Genomic DNA, 15,510 nt, shown 5'->3' with positions numbered 1-15,510 from the left:
TGATTAAAATACATTTAATAATGAAACAGAAAATTTAGCGTAATTAAATTTAACTGATTCAGATCAAGTATCGACGTATAAACAGCATCACAGTGAACGGCTCAGTCCTCTTGGTCCCCGCAGGTGGACCCGGTCTCTCCGTGTGGCCGGTCTTCAGGTGGTGGACCAAGTGAACGGCTCGGTCCTCTCGGTCCCCGCAGGTGGTCCCGGTCTCTCCGTGTGGCCGGTCTTCAGGTGGTGGACCAAGTGAACGGCTCGGTCCTCTTGGTCCCCGCAGGTGGACCCGGTCTCTACGTGTGGCCGGTCTTCAGGTGGAGGACCAAGTGAACGGCTCGGTCCTCTCGGTCCCTGCAGGTGGACCCAGTCTCTCCGTGTGGCCGGTGTTCAGGTGGTGGACCAGATACTCCCTCCTGGTGAAGGTCCTCCTGCAGAGTCCACAGTTGTGCGGTCTGTCCCCGCTGTGGACCTTCAGGTGTCTCTCCAGACTCTCCTTCCTGCTGAAGTCTCGGTTGCAGAACCCGCAGCGGTACGGTTTCTCTCCGGTGTGGACCCGTTTGTGGATCTCCATCCGCCTGATGGAGCTGCACTTCTTCCCGCACACGTCACAGGTGCTACCCAGCTCTTTGTGGGACCGCAGGTGGTCTCGAAGCGTCTCCGTGGAACCCAGATGGTCCCCGCAGGCCCCGCACTGGCTCTCGGGCTCCTTGCAGTGGTTTTCGGCGTGCCGGACCAGAATCCCCTGCGTGTAGAAGGAACTCCCGCAGACTCTGCAGCTGAAGGACTTGGCAGGAGTCTGGAAGGGGGCCCTCTGTCTGCGGAGGCTGCAGGACATCTGGTCCTGGTCCTGAGACATGTTTCGTCTGATGTGTTTCCTCAGAGTTCGCGTTGAGCTGAACTCTCGATCACAGCTGCCGCAGACCAGAAGTTTCTGGTCTGCAGGAGTCCGAGTCCCGGTCCCCGGAGTCCCCTGGAGACCTGGTTCAGACTGAGCGTCGTCGCTGTCCTCAGTAGAGGACTCTGATTGGATAACGGTGTACATGTTGTGGTGCGCAGGTGTGCAGGCCCCTCCGGGTTCTGGTCTTATCAGATAGTCTGAGGGGCCGGGGAGAAGGTCCTCCTCTCGGTGCGATGAAGGACTTCCCTCGTCATCGTTGCTCTCCATCAGCCAATCAGGACTCTGTGTGGACATGGTGTATGTCTCCTCTGGTCCTGAAGCTCCGCCCTCTCTGATGAGCTGCGTGAAACCCCGCCCCCTCACCTGCTGCTCTTCTTCTGTGGTGAAAACCGGCAGAACACCTGGAGGAGAAGAAGAACAAGACGTTGATGAACGTGATGGAGGCGACATTTTACTGCACAGGTGTGAAACAAGCGTATGTAGCAACTTGACCTTCCTGCTGGGAGCTGACCTCCTCCAGCATCATGTGACCCTCATCCACTTCCTGTTTGACACTGAACACTTCCTGTTTGTTGACAGCAGGTTGGGGCCCAACCTCCTCCCTGCAGGACTGGATCTGATTGGACGAAGGACTCTGCTCAGTTTCAGGTGTCTCCCTCAGCCAATCAGGACTCTGTATGAACCTGGTATCAGTCTCCTCGGTTACCGAGGCTCCGCCCTCTTCCTGTTTAACGAAGCTCCGCCCCCTCACCTGCTGCTCTTCTTCTGTGCTGGAGACCTGCAGAACACCTGGAAGAAAAAAAACGGTGTGAATGGTGTCCTTCTCTCTCTCTGTGTGTGAATAGTGTCCTTGTCTCTCTCTGTGTGTGTGTGTGTGTGTGAATGGTGTCCTTCTCTCTCTCTGTGTGTGAATAGTGTCCTTGTCTCTCTCTGTGTGTGTGTGTGTGTGTGTGTGAATGGTGTCCTTGTCTCTCTCTGTGTGTGAATAGTGTCCTTGTCTCTCTCTGTGTGAATGGTGTCCTTGTCTCTCTCTCTCTCTGTGTGAATGGTGTCCTTCTCTCTCTCTGTGTGAATGGTGTCCTTCTCTCTCTCTGTGTGAATGGTGTCCTTCTCTCTCTCTGTGTGAATGGTGTCCTTGTCTCTCTCTCTCTCTCTCTCTGTGTGAATGGTGTCCTTGTCTCTCTCTGTGTGAATAGTGTCCTTGTCTCTCTCTCTCTCTCTGTGTGAATGGTGTCCTTGTCTCTCTCTCTGTGTGAATAGTGTCCTTGTCTCTCTCTCTGTGTTAATGGTGTCCTTGTCTCTCTCTCTCTCTCTGTGTGAATGGTGTCCTTCTCTCTCTCTGTGTGAATGGTGTCCTTGTCTCTCTCTGTGTGAATAGTGTCCTTGTCTCTCTCTCTCTCTCTGTGTGAATGGTGTCCTTCTCTCTCTCTGTGTGAATGGTGTCCTTCTCTCTCTGTGTGAATGGTGTCCTTGTCTCTCTCTCTCTCTCTGTGTGAATGGTGTCCTTGTCTCTCTCTGTGTGTGAATGGTGTCCTTGTCTCTCTCTCTGTGTGAATAGTGTCCTTGTCTCTCTCTCTGTGTTAATGGTGTCCTTGTCTCTCTCTCTCTCTCTGTGTGAATGGTGTCCTTGTCTCTCTGTGTGTGAATGGTGTCCTTGTCTCTCTCTCTCTCTCTGTGTGAATGGTGTCCTTGTCTCTCTGTGTGTGAATGGTGTCCTTGTCTCTCTCTCTGTGTGAATAGTGTCCTTGTCTCTCTCTGTGTGTGAATGGTGTCCTTGTCTCTCCCACTGTGTGAATAGTGTCCTTGTCTCTCTCTGTGTGAATAGTGTCCTTGTCTCTCTCTCTCTGTGTGAATGGTGTCCTTGTCTCTCTCTCTGTGTGAATGGTGTCCTTGTCTCTCTCTCTCTGTGTGAATAGTGTCCTTGTCTCTCTCTCTGTGTGAATAGTGTCCTTGTCTCTCTCTCTCTGTGTGAATAGTGTCCTTGTCTCTCTCTCTCTGTGTGAATAGTGTCCTTGTCTCTCTCTCTGTGTGAATGGTGTCCTTGTCTCTCTCTGTGTGAATAGTGTCCTTGTCTCTCTCTGTGTGTGAATAGTGTCCTTGTCTCTCTCTGTGTGTGAATGGTGTCCTTGTCTCTCCCACTGTGTGAATAGTGTCCTTGTCTCTCTCTCTGTGTGAATGGTGTCCTTGTCTCTCTCTCTCTGTGTGAATAGTGTCCTTGTCTCTCTCTCTGTGTGAATGGTGTCCTTGTCTCTCTCTGTGTGTGAATAGTGTCCTTGTCTCTCTCTGTGTGTGAATGGTGTCCTTGTCTCTCCCACTGTGTGAATAGTGTCCTTGTCTCTCTCTCTGTGTGAATGGTGTCCTTGTCTCTCTCTGTGTGTGAATAGTGTCCTTGTCTCTCTCTGTGTGTGAATAGTGTCCTTGTCTCTCTCTGTGTGTGAATGGTGTCCTTGTCTCTCTCTCTCTGTGTGAATAGTGTCCTTGTCTCTCTCTCTGTGTGAATGGTGTCCTTGTCTCTCTCTCTCTGTGTGAATAGTGTCCTTGTCTCTCTCTCTGTGTGAATAGTGTCCTTGTCTCTCTCTCTGTGTGAATAGTGTCCTTGTCTCTCTCTCTGTGTGAATGGTGTCCTTGTCTCTCTCTCTCTGTGTGAATAGTGTCCTTGTCTCTCTGTGTGAATAGTGTCCTTGTCTCTCTCTCTGTGTGAATAGTGTCCTTGTCTCTCTCTCTGTGTGAATGGTGTCCTTGTCTCTCTCTCTGTGTGAATGGTGTCCTTGTCTCTCTCTCTGTGTGAATGGTGTCCTTGTCTCTCTCTCTCTGTGTGAATAGTGTCCTTGTCTCTCTCTCTGTGTGAATAGTGTCCTTGTCTCTCTCTCTGTGTGAATAGTGTCCTTGTCTCTCTCTCTGTGTGAATGGTGTCCTTGTCTCTCTCTCTGTGTGAATGGTGTCCTTGTCTCTCTCTCTCTGTGTGAATAGTGTCCTTGTCTCTCTCTCTGTGTGAATAGTGTCCTTGTCTCTCTCTCTGTGTGAATGGTGTCCTTGTCTCTCTCTCTGTGTGAATGGTGTCCTTGTCTCTCTCTGTGTGTGAATAGTGTCCTTGTCTCTCTCTGTGTGTGAATAGTGTCCTTGTCTCTCTCTCTGTGTGAATAGTGTCCTTGTCTCTCTCTCTGTGTGAATGGTGTCCTTGTCTCTCTCTCTGTGTGAATGGTGTCCTTGTCTCTCTCTGTGTGTGAATAGTGTCCTTGTCTCTCTCTCTGTGTGAATAGTGTCCTTGTCTCTCTCTCTGTGTGAATGGTGTCCTTGTCTCTCTCTCTGTGTGAATGGTGTCCTTGTCTCTCTCTCTGTGTGAATGGTGTCCTTGTCTCTCTCTCTGTGTGAATGGTGTCCTTGTCTCTCTCTCTCTGTGTGAATAGTGTCCTTGTCTCTCTCTCTGTGTGAATGGTGTCCTTGTCTCTCTCTCTCTGTGTGAATAGTGTCCTTGTCTCTCTCTCTCTGTGTGAATAGTGTCCTTGTCTCTCTCTCTCTGTGTGAATGGTGTCCTTGTCTCTCTCTCTCTGTGTGAATGGTGTCCTTGGTGAACTACATGAAGCTGGTAATACTTGTGTACTTTCACTACTGATACTTTAACTATGTGTTTTTTACTTTCACTTTCTTTTTAACAGCGACATCTGGCGGGAACAAACAGCTACGTCATTGACTCAGCGGATATTTTCTTTATCAAACCAACTAACTGTCTCTGTCCACTGACCCTCCGGTCTGTCTCCCGGTGTATCCTCCGGTGTGTCCTCCTGTGTGTCCTCCTGTGTGTCCCCCTGTGTGTCCCCCTGTGTGTCCTCCGGTATATCCTCCGGTGTGTCCCCCGGTGTGTCCTCCGGTCTGTCCTCCAGCAGTCTCCTCTGTCGGTGGATCTCTTGTTTTAACCGGTAAACCTCTCGTTCATACTCGGTGACGGTTGAGGCCAACCGGAGGAAGATGTCGTCGGTGACCGCGGAGAGTCTCCGGTCGACGAACAGCCGCAGCCCGTCGAGCTTCAACATGTCGGTACCGAACAGAAACCACCCGAACTCTCCGTGAAACCGAGAGGAGAAGATACCGAAGGTTTAACGTGGTCCGACCGGAAGTCAGGTTAGACAGACTAGACGGTGGCGGGAAGACTTCACAATAAAAGCAGTGAATTATTAATATGATGTTAATGTATCATGTTAACATCATATTAATATGATATTAATGCAACATGCATCAACATCATATTAATACAAGATTAATATGATGCATTAACGAATATTAATCTTATATTACATTTTTAACAATCTACATTTTTGAATTTTAAGTAATAGTCTGTACAGCACTTTGAATTGCATTTGACTTTTTTGAAAGGTGCTATATAAATAAAGCTTGATTGATTGATATTAATCCTATATTAATATGATGCATTAACATCATATTCATCTTGTAGTAATATGATGCATTAACATCATATTAATCCCATATTAATATGATGCATTAACATCATATTAATCCCATATTAATATGATGCATTAACATCATATTAATCTTATATCAATTTGATGTTATTTAACTGGTTTAAACCATCAGCTCTTCTGCTGTGAAAATGCTTCAAGTTGTTTAATTTATTCAGTTTAATAGTATTTGAGTAAAATCTTTATCTACAATCCAAACAGTATTTCCATTTCAATACAACTGGTTGATGTGGACTTATGTAACCCCTGTCAAATTGAATAAATATAACAGTAATATACCTGACACTTGCTTTAAATGTAATGAGGCTCAAGGAACACTTATATGTTGCATTTGGGAGTGTGACAAAATGAAGAAATTCTGGAGGGAGGTGATCAATAAAATAGTTTCATCTGTAAACGTTCCACTAGACCCCAAAATGATATTGCTACATTTGTACCCATCAGATCTCAATCTGAGAACCAAAGAATGTAAATTTATTGATTTTGCTATATTTCAGGCAAAACGAATGATTGCTTTTAATTGGATACATCCGATGCACCTACAATTGGCGCTTGGATTAAAAACATGGCACAATGTATGTCAATGGAGAGAATAACATATACCTTGAAAAACAAACTGGGTGTTTATGAGGAAATATGGAAATCATTTAATGATTTCATAAAAAGTAGTGATATTGGAGAGCTTCTACAGGAATAATTAAGAAAGGATATGTAAAAATTCACAATAGTGGTAGACCCTCAGAAGGGAATGGATTCTTGTTTTTGAAAATCTTTTTATTTTATTTATTATTTATTTTCTATATATTTATTTTCTGTTTATGTGTATCTTCATTTTGTTAGAGGTGCCATTTAACTGTTTAATTGTCTGATTGATACTGTGTATCAATGTGATACACATTGTGATAGATGTGTATTGATTTTGGCCCTGTAAGAAAGGGAAAAGTTAAGAGAGAACGGGTGGGTGTGCGGGGGATGTTGTGTTTGTTAAAGTAAATCCTGTATTGGATAAATTGCTTAATAATGCAGATGTTTGTATAACAAAAAAAACAATAAAGACATTGTCAAACCCCCCCCCCAAAAAAACCTGTATTTTCATAAAATATTTGTATTTGATTTCAACATTTTAGCCTCACAGAGACGGTAACTCCTTCATCATGGACCACAATAATATTTCAAAAAAAAATTTACATTAGTCATTTTATTCTGAAAGTTTGAGCATGTAAACATATATATTTTTATATACAATAATAATTAATAACAAAAACAATGGTCAGTTTCAGCCCGTAATAGAAAACATCTGGAATTTTTTTCTTTTTTGAAAATGAAAAATAAAAAGTGACATTTGTGTAAAACAGATTTGTGTCGTCGCATTCTGACAGGAGAACATGAACCAGTAGAGACACTGGTTCTACTAACTGGTCTGTATGAGCTCTACAGGGTCTGTCAGCTCACCAGTTACTAGAACCAGTAGAGACACTGGTTCTACTCTACAGCTGTATGAAGTCTGGCTGTGGGCCGTCCTGCCTCCTGATTGGCTGGTCCAGGTGGACCTTCATGTGGACGTCTCTGGAGCGTTTCTCCTGGTAGCTCCGCCCACACACCCGGCAGCTGTAGGGTTTCTCTCCACTGTGCGTCAGCAGGTGTTTCTTCAGGTCGTTCTTGGTGACGAAGGCCTTCCAGCACAGGTGGCAGCTGAAGGCCCGGTCTTTCCTGTGGAACCGGAGGTGGGTCTCCAGGTACCCCTTGGTGCTGAAGCTCTTATTGCAGACACTGCAGCCGAACGGCTTCTCGCCGGTGTGCGTCAGCATATGGGCGTTCATCCCTCCCACCTGCCTGAAGGCTTTACCACAGACGCGACACTGGAAGGGCTTCTCGCCGGTGTGGATCCTCTTGTGGACCTCCAGGACGTGGACCGACGCCAGACTCTTCCCGCAGGTCTCGCAGGAGACGCGCTGGGCCGGTTTGTCTCCGGTGTGGTTCCTGATGTGCGTCGTCAGAGCGCCGTTATCGATGAACGTCTTCCCACAGAACTCGCAGATGTACGGTCGCTCCCCGCTGTGGATCCTCTTGTGGCGCCGCAAGGCGCCGGGCCGTGGGAAGGATTTACCGCAGACAGCGCAGCAGTACGGTTTGACGCCGGTATGACTCCGCATGTGAGTCTCGATGTTCTGGTAGGTTTTACCGCAGATATGACAGATTTTACCGGCGTCTCTGTGAGTCTGCAGGTGGTCCGTCAGGGTCTCGGATGGCGGTAAACTTTCGCCGCAGATGCCGCAGACGGACTCTGCTGAATGACTCTTGGCGTGTTTCCTCAAACTACCTTTCCTCTGAAAAGACTCTCCGCAGACTTTACAGCAGTCAGACGCCTGAGTGGACACCGTGGCGTTCTCTTGGGTGCTCAGACTCTTCTCCATCTCAGACTTCAGGCTCTGAGAGTCCGGCGGAGACTCTGCATCCTCATCCACCTCCCATGAGTGACTCCTGCTGTGAGTCTTTAAGGCGCTGCTCTCGATGAACGTCTTTCCGCAGTGCTGGCAGACGTGCGGTCGCTCGCTACTGTGAATCTTCCTGTGGCGCCGCAGCGCTCCGGGTCGGGGAAAGCGCTTGTTGCAGACGCCGCAGCGGTACGGTTTGACCCCCGTGTGGCTTCGCATGTGTGTCTCCATGTTCTGGAAACTCTTCCCGCAGATGCTGCAGGTGCCGCCGGTCTCTCTGTGAGACTGCAGGTGAGTCAGCAGACCGTCAGGTGAGTCCAGCTGCTGTCCACAGACGCCGCACATGCTCGGAGCGTCCCTGCAGTGCGTTTCGGCGTGTTTCCTCAGGAACCCTCGGCTGTGGAAGGAGTCGCTGCAGACCCGGCAGCAGAGTGAGGACGACTTCTGTCCAAACCTCTGTCTTCTGTCTCTCCTTGTTTTCAGCGTCTCAGACTGACCGTCCTCGCCTTCGTCCTCGCCTTCGTCCTCGCCTTCGTCCTCCTCCTCACTCTGGTCTCCATCGTCTTCTTCGTGGGTCTTCAGGTGATCCTGGAGCAGCTGGTTGTGGGTGAAGGTCAGTCCGCAGGGCGAGCAGACGTGTGGCGTCCTGCTGTGGATCTTCTTGTGGCGCCGCAGCGCTCCGGGTCGGGGGAAGCTCTTGCTACAGACTTCGCAGCTGTACGGTTTGACTCCCGTGTGACTCCTCATGTGCGTCTCCATGTTCTGAAACGTCTTTCGGCAGATCTCACATGTCCCGCCGCCGCCGCCAGTTTCTCTGTGAGATCTGAGATGGTCGAACAAACCATCTGAGGACTTGACGTGTTCTCCACAGATTCCACACTCCAGCTGGTCTGAGTGGGTTTCCGCGTGTTTCACCAGGTTCCCTTTGTGGTGGAAAGTTTTTCCACAGACGACACAGCGGTGAGCCACCGGCCGGTCCGACACCGTCTGCCGTCTTCGCAGTCCTCCGCTCGTCCTTTTTGTGTCTTTATTACTGGATGAGGTGTCGCTTCCCCGCCAGTCTTCGTCGCTGTCGGCTGCAGAGACGTCTGAGGAGGCGGAGCTGGGTGGGCCAGTGGGTTGGTGGACGTGGTCGACTTCAGACAGCGGGCCTGTGGGAGGGTGGATGGCGCTGGTGGTCCTGATGGCGTCTGGAAGGAGGAAGGATAATCAGAGGTTTAATGTGGGTCTGAACCAGGTCGTGGTGTTGGTTCTTACAGAGAGGAACATTAGTGATGATTTAAATCAACAGACAGATGATTCATCAGAACGTCCACAAGAAGAACAACAGTTCTTAGATTTAGAGTCTATAGAGCGCTGCAGGGATGACGTATTACTGTAGTCCAACAGGAAGTGATCTCCTGGTTCCCTCCACCAACAGGAAGTAATCATCTCCCTGGTTTGAATTGGGATGAAGAGCCACAAAGAACAACATTTATTTTACATTTACTTGTGTTTGTATTGATTTGAACTATTACTTACATATATATTTATTTTATTCCTGTTTTATATATAAACATGTTTTATGTTGAAGGAACCAAAGTTATTGTCATTATTCTCTTGCTCATCACCACCTCTGTTTGTGACGTCATGACCACAGCAGTGACGTTTCACCAATCAATAGCATCTGATATGATCGATAACACTGTTGTAAACTCACCCGTTCGGGTCAGTCGGACCACCGGGCTCAGCACCGCCTCCAGCAGCCGGCTCTTGCGTTCCACCTCACGCCGGTCCTCCTCCAGCTGCCGCCGGTCCTCCTCCAGCTGCCGCCGGTCCTCCTCCAGCAGCCCGGCGACCCGCTCCGCCGCCGCCTTCAGCCGCTCGGTGAGCAGCCGCCGCAGCAGGCGGAGCAGGCGGCCGCCGGAGGCTCCGGAGAGGCCGCTGCGCTTCTCCAGCAGCCCCAGAACCTCCTCCCCGACCCGGGTCAGCTGCTCCGACACCGACACCGCCAGAGACATCGGTACAGAGCGGAGGAAAACAACACGGACGGATCTGGTCCGGGTCAGGGGGTTCACACTGAGGGGAGAGAGAGAGATAGAAAGAGAGAGGAAGCTGCCCTCTGCTGGACTGGAGGACTCACGGGTTCTACTGAGACCAGGCTGCGGTCCAAAAGGCTGCCCTCTGCTGGACTGGAGGACTCACTGGTTCTACTGAGACCAGGCTGTGGTCCAATAGTCTGCCACCTGCTGGACTGGAGGACTCACTGGTTCTACTGAGACCAGGCTGTGGTCCAATAGTCTGCCACCTGCTGGACTGGAGGACTCACTGGTTCTACTGAGACCGCGCTGCGGTCCAATAGTCTGCCCCCTGCTGGACTGGAGGACTCACTGGTTCTACTGAGACCAGGCTGTGGTCCAGTGTCTCAGTAGCAGCCATGATAAGAGCTGTTTGAATCCTCTAAATGTTAAGGAAAGGTGCTTCAATGCTTCCTTTCTTATCTCCTCTAGCAGAGGACACACATTCGAGCATCCTTTACCAAAGGAAAGGAGAGAATAACATCCCACAATTCATTGCTCCTGAAGCATTTAAAGCTAAGGCGTCGCAACATTCGGCCGTTCATGTTAACAAACGATATGCTTATCTTGCATATTATTTTCATAAAGTCAAATACTAATTGTGATTCATGTTTAATATGAGTGGACAGTGACAACCATTTAGTTTCACTTTATTTTTAATTCATTATAATTATATATTGCAAACTGTCAATAATCAAATAATCAACATAAATAAATATTACGTCCAAAAAGCAGTATGAAGAAATATACATTTAATGGCTCTAATCCTTCACCAGAACTCAAACAATAACTCAATATTTATCATATAAACTTTGTTTATTTGTTATTCACCTCCGACCTTGGTAATGAAATGCTATTTTTCACCGGTTGTCCACGTTTAAGGTAAAATAATCCTTTATTATATGTTGATGTAAAGTGTTCCAGCAGCTGTTTAAGAACGCACGGAGGAAAGTAGAGTCTTTACTACTCCATCTTCAGATCATTGTAGTTTCACTACGGCAGAACCGCGTCACTAACTAGTCTTATATTCATATTTCAGCTTTAAAATCTCAAAGACTGGAATACTTTGAACATTTTATTATTTTCTTCTTCCGTTCCTCCGTCAGAGGTGATGTCACTGCTGAACGCCTATTTAACTTCTTCTTCTGTGGTGTGACTGAACTGTTGGTGACGTCATTGAACCGCTAATCTGACACCTTAACACGTCAGTGACCTGATTTAACTCAGTCTGGTTTCTTTAATCAGAGTGAGACCTCTGTGTGTTGGTCGCGGATCTAAATAAGGAGTGTTATTGTGGTTCTACTGAGGCTAAACACCAACAAATATTATGGACTGAAGCTGAATATTCCGTTAAATAATTTTTTTTTGTGAATTTTGGAAATTATTCCATCGATCTTTTTCCAATAAATGTTGACTTTTGGACACTCTGGAGATATTGGAGATGTTTGGATCACACAAATTCTACTGATGATATAAAACTGATAATATGATCTTTATCTGACACTAATAAACAACAGTCAACGTTATAATGAAAACAAACTAGTTGTTACTAATAGTTACTGGTTTAATGTTAAATAATGAAGATCTTTACAAATTGTGGGAGATTAAGTTGATAACATTTGGCTAAGAGAGTAGACGTTAGTTTAGCATCGTCAGATACTTCCGTCTCATTATATACTGAGCTAACAGTACAAAAGAGCTAACCTGATCCAGAGAACCAGATCTGCTGGACTCAGAGTTCTGGACTGGAAAGAGTTCTTCAAGAACCTCATCGATTGTTTTATGTGGTTATTGATATCTGATGTTCACTGATGTCCTCTAGAGCTCTACAGCTGGATGAAGCCGGAGTAGAAACCGTCCGTCCTCTAGAGCTCTATAGCCGGATGAAGCCGGAGTAAAAACCGTCCGTCCTCTAGAGCTCTATAGCCGGATGAAGCCGGAGTAGAAACCATCAGTCCTCTAGAGCTCTACAGCTGGATGAAGCCGGAGTAGAAACCGTCCGTCCTCTAGAGCTCTACAACCGGATGAAGCCGGAGTAGAAACCATCTGTCCTCTAGAGCTCTACAGCCGGATTAAGCCGGAGTAGAAACCGTCCATCCTCTAGAGCTCTACAGCTGGATGAAGCCGGAGTAGAAACCGTCCATCCTCTAGAGCTCTACAGCCGGATTAAGCCGGAGTAGAAACCGTCCATCCTCTAGAGCTCTACAGCTGGATGAAGCCGTAGTAGAAATCGTCTGTCCTCTAGAGCTCTACAGCTGGATGAAGTAGTATATACCGTCCGTCCTCTAGAGCTCTACAGCTGGATGAAGCCGGAGTAGAAACCGTCCATCCTCTAGAGCTCTACAGCTGGATGAAGCCGGAGTAGAAACCGTCCGTCCTCTGCTGCTCCGAGGTCTGATCCAGCTCCGGTCCCCCCGTCCCCCCTCCAGCCATGTGGACTTTGAGGTGGACTTTGAGGTGTCCGTTGAGCGAGCGTTTGGCCTGGAAGCTCTTCCCACAAACCCTGCAGCTGTACGGTTTCTCTCCGGTGTGGATCAGTATGTGTCTCTTCAGGTCCACTTCCTGCATGAAGCCCTTCCCGCACACCTGGCACAGGAAGCGTCTCTCCTTGTTGTGGAAGCGGACGTGAGTGTTTAGGGTCTGTTTCTGGGTGAAGCCCTTCCCGCAGAGGCTGCAGCTGAACGCCCGCTCGCCGCTGTGGATCTTCAGATGCGTCTTCAGGTTGCCGCTCTGGTTGAAACTCTTCCCGCAGAAGCTGCAGGAGTACGGTTTCTCTCCCGTGTGGATCCTCATGTGCATCAGTAGCGCCGCCTGAGCACTGAAGCACTTCCCGCAGACGTGACAGGTATTGGCGATCTCGCGATGGGAGTGCAGGTGAGCGGCGAGGCTGGCGGCGGACTCGTACTGGTGTCCGCAGAGTCCGCAGCAGCAGTCGGGGTCCTGCAGGTGAGTCTCGACGTGTTTCAACAAGAAGCTCCTCTTGTCGAAGGTGTCCCCGCACGCTTTGCAGCGGTAGGAGGGCGCTGAGCTGCGGTATCTCTTTGGTTTGTCTGTGGCGTCCTTCTGATGAATCACCATGTGTTGTCGCAGGCTGCGCCGCTTGGTGAACTCCTGACCGCACATGCTGCAGGTGTGCACGTCCTCGCTGCCGTGATCTTGCATGTGACGCTCCAACGACGTCATGTGATAGAAGGCCCGGCTGCACTCTTTACATTTGAAGGGTTTCTCTGAGGCGTGGATGCGCATGTGCGACGCCAGGTTGCCCTCCTGGCTGAACTTCTTGCCGCAGACGTTGCAGCTGTACGGTTTCTCTCCTGTGTGCAGGCGCACATGCAGCTCCTGCGCCAGAATGGACTGGAAGGTTTTCCCGCAGAAGGAGCAGGTTTTACTCGTCTCCTGGTGCGTTTGCAGGTGAGCCGTCAAGTCGGCGGAGGAGTCCAAACGCTCGCCGCAGAAGCCGCAGCAGCAGTCCGGGTCCTTGGCGCAGACCTGCAAGACGTGTTTGAGCAGGAAGCCTTTCCCCTGCAGAGAGCGTCCACACGCGTGGCAGCTGAAACTCTGAGCCAGACTCAACCGCGTCCGTTTGTTCCTGACGGCGAGCGGTGGCCGTCCTCTCTTCTTTCTCCACGGAGGTCTCAGAGTCCGACCCTGTTCGGTCCATTTACCCTGCGGAACATCGTCGCCGTGGACGGCTAAGGCGGGTGAGGGAGAGCGAGGCGTCGACGGGCAGGAAGTATCGCTGTCGGTCTGGTCCAGGTCTGCAGGGTGAAGGTCGGTCTGGTCCAGGTCTGCAGGGTGGACTGGAGGCTGGAGGTCGGTCTGGTCCAGGTCTGCAGGCTGGAGGTCGGTCTGGTCCAGGTCTGCAGGCTGAAGGTCGGTCTGGTTCAGGTCTGCAGGATGGACTGGAGGCTGGAGGTCGGTCATACACTCTGAGGAGACGCCACAACAACAGATGCATCACTTGTTACAAAGATGAAACAAACTAATTCCATGTTTGGACCATGCCAATTTTTTTTTTTTTTTTTACTAAAATAAATGAGGTTTGATTTCATATTAATGAGGTTTGTTGACCATTAATTTCCCAAAAAAAGGTGTAAAACTTGTGTTAAATGAGTTAGAAAGAAGCCAAGGAGCTAAAAGGATGAACTGGGTTGTAAACAGTCCAACCAGGTTCTATCTGACCTGCTCTATACAACTTGACTTGGGGCTTCAGCACGGCATCGAGCAGCCTCCTCTGGCGGCAGATCTCCCGCTCTGACCGCTCAGCTCTGTCTTCGTACTCCGCCACGGTTTCCTCAAACAGACCGACAATCTCCTCCGCAGCCGCCGTTAGCCGCTCGGTGAGCAGCGCTCTCAGCGCCGGGATTTCAGCCGCTTCTTCTCCTTTTCCCACCCGCAGCAGAACGTCTTCAGCGGCGGCGCCGATCCGCTCATGTACCGACACCCGCAGCAGCTGCACGGCGCACATTCTGCTCCTTTTCTGCGGACAAAGAGAGCCAGCGGGGCCGTAAACACACCAGACACCAAACACGGAGTTCCGCGTCGACGACAGTTCGCTGCGACGAGAGCGAAGCGGCGGAAGCGAACAGCGAACCCAGCTGGACCGGAGGGCGAACAACAACAACAACAACAACAAGTACTTTGATACTGAAGTACAAGTAGTAGTAGGAGGGAAAACAACAACAAGTACTCTGATACTGAAGAACAATTAGTAGTAGGAAGGCGAAAAAACATCGATCTGTTATTAATGATTATTAAAAATATAAAGAACTAAATGAATATATTAAAGTACTGACAGTGTAACTAGGAACCTAACATAGAAGAATAAAAGACGTTCCCTCCCCGGTCACCAGACCACAGTCTCAGGACTAAATTATGAGTTTAGTAAAAAAATAAATAATTTATCACTACAACTCAAGTTAAGCAAATGATAAAGTGATACAATAATCTAACAAATAATCTCTCTGCTCTAACAAACTGACAAAATAAACAGGTAAACAAGGAGACAGTTAGTATATCTGGCTCCCTGAGATACAGCAGAACCAGCAGAACCAGGAGAACCAGGAGAACCAGGAGAACCAGGAGAAAAAGATAATAAAAGAAAACAGGCAGTTCACCCCGACCACTAAAGTGTTCTCAAGCTACAAAAAACGACAACACGTCACACAGTTACAAAGACAACGATGCACGAAGGTCACAGATTAATTAGAAAGGTCTAGAGGCCAGACTGCTGTCACCGGACTACTGGGCAGTGATACCAGTAGAACCTTAAAGAACCTCGTCTTGTCAGCAGAACCTGAATCTCGTCAGTGATACCTGTAGAACCTTAAAGAACCTTGTCTTGTCAGCAGAACCTAAATGTCAGAGATACCTGTAGAACCTTAAAAGACTTCATCTTGTCAGCAGAACCTGGATATTGATACCTGTAGAACCTTAAAGAACCTCGTCTTGTCAGCAGAACCTGAATCTTGTCAGTGATACCTGTAGAACCTTAAAGAACCTTTTCTTGTCAGCAGAACCTGAATCTTGTCAGTGATACCTGTAGAACCTTTAAGGACGTTGTCTTGTCAGCAGAACCTGAATCTTGTCAGTGATACCTGTAGAACCTTAAAGAACATCGTCTTGTCAGCAGAACCTGAATCTTGTCA

The 15,510-nt window shown here is 48.6% G+C and overlaps 3 protein-coding genes across 3 annotated transcripts; all 3 read right to left on the bottom strand.

Moving 5' to 3' along the window:
* LOC141754129 (uncharacterized) lies at positions 1-5,002 on the bottom strand. Its single transcript, XM_074613007.1, has 3 exons — positions 4,638-5,002; positions 1,388-1,684; positions 1-1,296 (listed from the first exon to the last, which is right to left on the bottom strand). The coding sequence occupies exons 1-3, from the start codon at positions 4,924-4,926 to the stop codon at positions 308-310; spliced, it is 1,575 nt and encodes a 524-aa protein (XP_074469108.1). The 5' UTR covers positions 4,927-5,002; the 3' UTR covers positions 1-307.
* Positions 5,003-6,459: 1,457 nt separating this feature from the next.
* LOC141754112 (uncharacterized) lies at positions 6,460-9,893 on the bottom strand. The gene is made up of 2 exons (XM_074612968.1): positions 9,505-9,893; positions 6,460-8,995 (listed from the first exon to the last, which is right to left on the bottom strand). Exons 1-2 carry the CDS (start codon positions 9,803-9,805, stop codon positions 6,858-6,860), a joined length of 2,439 nt encoding a protein of 812 aa, XP_074469069.1. The 5' UTR covers positions 9,806-9,893; the 3' UTR covers positions 6,460-6,857.
* A 577-nt stretch (positions 9,894-10,470) lies between these two features.
* Positions 10,471-14,496, bottom strand: LOC141754132 (uncharacterized). Its single transcript, XM_074613010.1, has 2 exons — positions 14,045-14,496; positions 10,471-13,791 (listed from the first exon to the last, which is right to left on the bottom strand). The coding sequence occupies exons 1-2, from the start codon at positions 14,328-14,330 to the stop codon at positions 12,203-12,205; spliced, it is 1,875 nt and encodes a 624-aa protein (XP_074469111.1). The 5' UTR covers positions 14,331-14,496; the 3' UTR covers positions 10,471-12,202.
* Positions 14,497-15,510: the final 1,014 nt, after the last annotated feature.

This window comes from Sebastes fasciatus, chromosome 17 (assembly GCF_043250625.1).
Source record: "Sebastes fasciatus isolate fSebFas1 chromosome 17, fSebFas1.pri, whole genome shotgun sequence".
In the NCBI taxonomy this organism is placed as follows: domain Eukaryota; kingdom Metazoa; phylum Chordata; class Actinopteri; order Perciformes; family Sebastidae; genus Sebastes; species Sebastes fasciatus.
Note: the sequence above shows the minus strand (reverse complement) of the source record. Positions and strands in the feature narration are given on the sequence as shown.

Coding starts and splice junctions, on each gene's coding strand:
- LOC141754132 (XM_074613010.1), bottom strand. CDS start 14,330: ATGTGCGCCGTGCAGCTGCTGCGGGTGTCGGTACATGAGCGGATCGGC. Junction 13,792..14,044: donor AGTCAAGTTGTATAGAGCAG/GTCAGATAGAAC, acceptor GCGTCTCCTCAG/AGTGTATGACCGACCTCCAG.
- LOC141754112 (XM_074612968.1), bottom strand. CDS start 9,805: ATGTCTCTGGCGGTGTCGGTGTCGGAGCAGCTGACCCGGGTCGGGGAG. Junction 8,996..9,504: donor GGTCCGACTGACCCGAACGG/GTGAGTTTACAA, acceptor TCCTCCTTCCAG/ACGCCATCAGGACCACCAGC.
- LOC141754129 (XM_074613007.1), bottom strand. CDS start 4,926: ATGTTGAAGCTCGACGGGCTGCGGCTGTTCGTCGACCGGAGACTCTCC. Junction 1,685..4,637: donor ACCGGGAGACAGACCGGAGG/GTCAGTGGACAG, acceptor TTTTTCTTCCAG/GTGTTCTGCAGGTCTCCAGC. Junction 1,297..1,387: donor GGTCAGCTCCCAGCAGGAAG/GTCAAGTTGCTA, acceptor CTTCTCCTCCAG/GTGTTCTGCCGGTTTTCACC.